This window comes from Chenopodium quinoa, unplaced genomic scaffold (genome assembly GCF_001683475.1).
Source record: "Chenopodium quinoa cultivar QQ74 unplaced genomic scaffold, ASM168347v1, whole genome shotgun sequence".
Lineage (NCBI taxonomy): Eukaryota > Viridiplantae > Streptophyta > Magnoliopsida > Caryophyllales > Amaranthaceae > Chenopodium > Chenopodium quinoa.
In genome coordinates, this window is record NW_018744041.1 from 2,350,166 (window position 1) to 2,354,585 (window position 4,420).

The following is a 4,420-nucleotide window of genomic DNA, read 5'->3' on the forward strand; positions in this document are numbered from 1 at the left end:
TCATTTACTTATTTTTGCTACATATTACTCCAGTCTAACACCCTAGATCTCCAATTTTAAAAAATTGTGGAAACAGAGGTAATACTTCATATGATTTCCGCGTCAGTGTAAATGATGTTTACTTTTCTTTTATTATTCTCGAAGTGTGACATCTATTATGAGACATTGGAAGTAAACAAATTTTAAGTTCCAAATTTATTTTGAAGCACCTTGATCCATATGGATCTACAATACAAAACATTACAACCAATTTATAAAAGGCCCAAATCATATAACAAGTCCAAGCTATTATTCATAGTTTTTATTTTTTATTTTTTAATAGAATACAAGTACAATTATTCATTCAATTGAAGGAAGTTTGTACTTGAGGTAAGGTTGAAAGTTAAACTTAACCCAAAACCAAGTATAGAAAAAAGAATGTGACTCAACAATACCATACTTGCCAATATAGTTGTTAGCTAAATAATTCATTCATACCATGCATATCATCTTTTCAATCTAATTACTACCCATTAATTTCTACTAGCTAAAATTCTTCCCTTTAAATCCCATTTTCCTCCTCTCAAAAATCAAGCAATTAAAACACTAACAAAAAAAATATGGGAACACAATTGTTAAACCAAGTCCCCTTAGAGGAAGAAGAGATAATTTTCCGAAGTAAGTTCAAGCCAGTTCCGGTTCCAAAAAACATTAGCTTACCGGATTTTGTGCTCCAAGACGCGGAGTTATACTCCGATCATGTGGCATTTGTTGATGCAATGACGGGTAAGGAGTATACTTATGGTCAAGTAACAAGAGACACAAAAAGGTTTGCTAGGGCCTTAAGGTCACTTGGCCTAAGGAAAGGGCACGTTGTTATTGTTGTCCTTCCAAATATGGCAGAATATGCTATTGTTGCTTTAGGTATTATGGCTGCTGGTGGTGTTTTTTCCGGTGCAAATCCGGCAGCACACGTCTCGGAGATTAGCAAGCAAGTTGAGACCGCTGATGCTAAGCTTATTGTTACCAATGGTACCATATATGAAAAGGTTAGTGTTACCTAAAGTATTATACTTGCATTAATTGATACATAACTATCATAAGTACTTCTTTTGAATTACAGTATAAGGTTAAAAAAAAAATTGGCTAAAAGGTTAATACTCAATTAGGCATGCTATAAAATATGAGGCAGTTAATAATTAGACTAAGATGAGTCAGAAAATATAAAATAATATGACATTGCATAACAGAAATTAGATGGTTTCTTTAAAGTACCATGGCGAACACCAACTTTTTATGGAATTATTACCTGTAAGCCCGGCCTAATTCGGTCTGTCTATTAGCAGACCGAATAATCAGGCCGGCTATATATAAGGGTCAAGTATGCAAACCATATTTAATAATGCAATTTTGACTAACCTAGTCTAGCTCAATTGTGTTTGTAGGCCCAAATAGTGGGTTATGGCTGGGTTAGCCCAATCCGTTATCATTTTTTTTTCTTGTAACATACAATAAAATTTAAAGGTCATAGTATTGCATTTAAAAGAAAAAAGAGTTGATTTCGCAATTGAACTAACTCAACATAACTAGTTCAAAGCAATTAAGCAAGCTAGTATACATACAACTCAACATGCTCATTTTAGGCCATGTTTTGATTTTGAGTACATAAATGTATAATGTACTAACATTAACAAGTACTAAAAATGCATAACAGGTTAAGGAATTGAGCCTACCAAAAATCATCCTAGGAGAAGAAAGAATTGGAGGAAATTCAGGAGCAATCTACTGGGAAGAACTCCTCCAAGCAGCCGATAAGACGAACATGAACCACTTCTCCGAGCCAATTCAAGAAACTGATCTTTGTGCACTCCCATTTTCATCAGGAACAACAGGAATGTCTAAGGGAGTTATGTTAACTCATCGTAACATCGTCGCTAACCTTTGCTCTACCCTCTTTAGTTTGCCTAAAGAAGCAATAGGCAAAGTTACCATCCTTGGTCTAATGCCCTTCTTTCACATATATGGTATCACAGGAATATGTTGTGCTACCCTTAGAAATAAGGGTAAGGTAGTTGTTATGGGGCGGTATGAGCTTCGTACATTTTTACATGCTTTGATAACTTATGAGGTTAATTTTGCACCTATTGTACCACCCATTATATTGGCCTTGGTTAAAAATCCTATTGTTGATGAATTCGATCTCACTAAGATTAAGCTTAAAGCTATCATGACTGCTGCTGCTCCTCTAGCACCCGAAATTCTCAATGCATTTGAGAAGAAATTTCCTGGTGTACAAGTACAAGAGGTACGCTTTTTAAGCTCAAACTTATCACTGTTAAAGAATCAAGTCAACCAAAATTTTAAGCTGACGGTTGAAGCAGTGCAGGATTCATATATTAATTGGTCTATATGTTTGAACTTGCTAGGCATATGGACTGACGGAACATAGTTGTATAACTCTAACTCATGCTGAACCAAGTCAAGAACATGGTGGCATTGCTAAGAGGAACTCAGTAGGGTTCATCCTACCGAATATTGAGGTTAAATTCGTCGATCCTGAGACAGGCCGATCACTCCCTAAGAACACACCCGGTGAGATTTGTGCTAGGAGCCAATGTGTTATGCAAGGTATATATGTACATAATTACTTAGCTTGTAACAAGGTATGTTAATTAATATTGATCAATACTATATAGTACTTAGGAAAATTAAATATAATGTAACAAGGTTATTACAAGAACGACGAGGCAACTCAACAAACTGTGGATAAAGATGGTTGGCTTCATACCGGAGATATTGGATACATAGATGACGATGGAGATATCTTTATAGTTGACCGTATCAAAGAATTAATTAAAGTCAAAGGCTTCCAAGTAAGTTTTAATTAAACTTGCCTTAACATAACGAATTAAATGTACGTACAGTTATAGTATAAGGTGCATTAAGTAACGTGTTACAATAATATGTTACAATAATATGCGCAACCATATTATGTTACAATATACGAGTAATATTGGTTTTGTAGGTTGCTCCGGCTGAATTGGAGGCTATCCTTCTCTCTCACCCTTCAATTGAAGATGCAGCTGTGATTCCGTACGTATTTGTTGTTGTTGTGATACGTGAGGTTTCTTAACACGATTAGGACTATTGTTTGTAAGCGTTTTAAAATCTTGTCGAATTTGAATGCAGGGTGCCAGATGAAGATGCAGGGGAGGTTCCAGCTGCTTGTGTAGTAATCAATCGAAATGCCAAAGAAAGTGAAGAGGACATAATGAAATATGTTGCATCAAATGTTGCAAGTTATAAAAGAGTGAGATCAGTTCATTTTATGGAAACAATCCCAAAATCTCCATCTGGGAAAATCATGAGAAGGATCCTCAAGGACAAAATCGCCGAAAAGATCAAGGCTAACACCAAATAAGCTTAGATAAAAGTATCGTTAGTTGTACTAAATTGTACACGTGCTAATGAAAATTGGCGACAAAGAATTTACATGTTTGTGTTATTATAGATGTTTACTACAAAGATTTATCTAAAATTTGTTTCACTTACTTAAAATGATAATTTCATGGGTAATTAAACGGAATCTATCTCTTTTGAGTAAGTCAATTTTTTCTATTAGAAAGCCAATTGACAAATGATGGCTTATAGGGGGATCAATTTCCAATTTAGGGAATGAATCTCAACCTTTCAACACTAGGAAGAGGCATCTTAATTAAACATAATCAATAAATTTATTTAATTAGTTGATTAATTAATGAATAAACAATATCAAGGAAGCGAAAAGGGAGGAATCCAGTTGGATCATGTACCTCAATTGCTAAGTTGTTGACATTATTATCCCAAAGAAGAAAAGAAAGATGTACTTAGAACTATGTCCACGTGATTAAGGACTAACCTAATCATCATGATCAGCATCAATTGGGAGTTTAGGGCCTTGTTTAGTTCAACTTATTTTAGAAAAAAATAAGTTCAGATCAGATTAGACCGAATCAAATCAAATCAGACTAGATCACATCTGATCAAATTAGAAAAGCAAAAATGAGGTGAACCAAACAAAACCCTAACTCTCGACCGTCTCCTATTTACAGCCACACACGTTTGATTGAACATCATTTTTAATGAGCAAAGTTGATATATAACCGATAAATATTTATGAGACGAAATTTTATACGGAGTATTGTATTTTTACATTTAGATTCTTAGTCATTCCCCAGTTAATTTTTGTTTGATTTTGCGAAACCTATCTTCTTTGTCGTTAATTGTTAATTTTAGATGTCGTATGACTTTAATCAATAAAAACTAGTGTCCTTTAGGAGGACTTATAATTTATTTATTTTTGTAAAAAAAACCAATAAATATTTAAATTTGTAGAATTTCTTAAAGCTATTCTAGGAAGAAGAATATCATCATTAATAAATAACCATATGACATCTAAAAT

The 4,420-nt window shown here is 33.9% G+C and overlaps 1 protein-coding gene across 1 annotated transcript; it reads left to right on the top strand.

Annotated features, from left to right (window-relative positions):
• The first annotated feature begins 231 nt into the window (after positions 1-231).
• On the top strand, positions 232-3,569 carry LOC110690543 (4-coumarate--CoA ligase-like 1). Its single transcript, XM_021867402.1, has 6 exons — positions 232-1,028; positions 1,694-2,284; positions 2,406-2,607; positions 2,707-2,852; positions 3,005-3,072; positions 3,169-3,569. Exons 1-6 carry the CDS (start codon positions 600-602, stop codon positions 3,398-3,400), a joined length of 1,668 nt encoding a protein of 555 aa, XP_021723094.1. The 5' UTR covers positions 232-599; the 3' UTR covers positions 3,401-3,569.
• Positions 3,570-4,420: the final 851 nt, after the last annotated feature.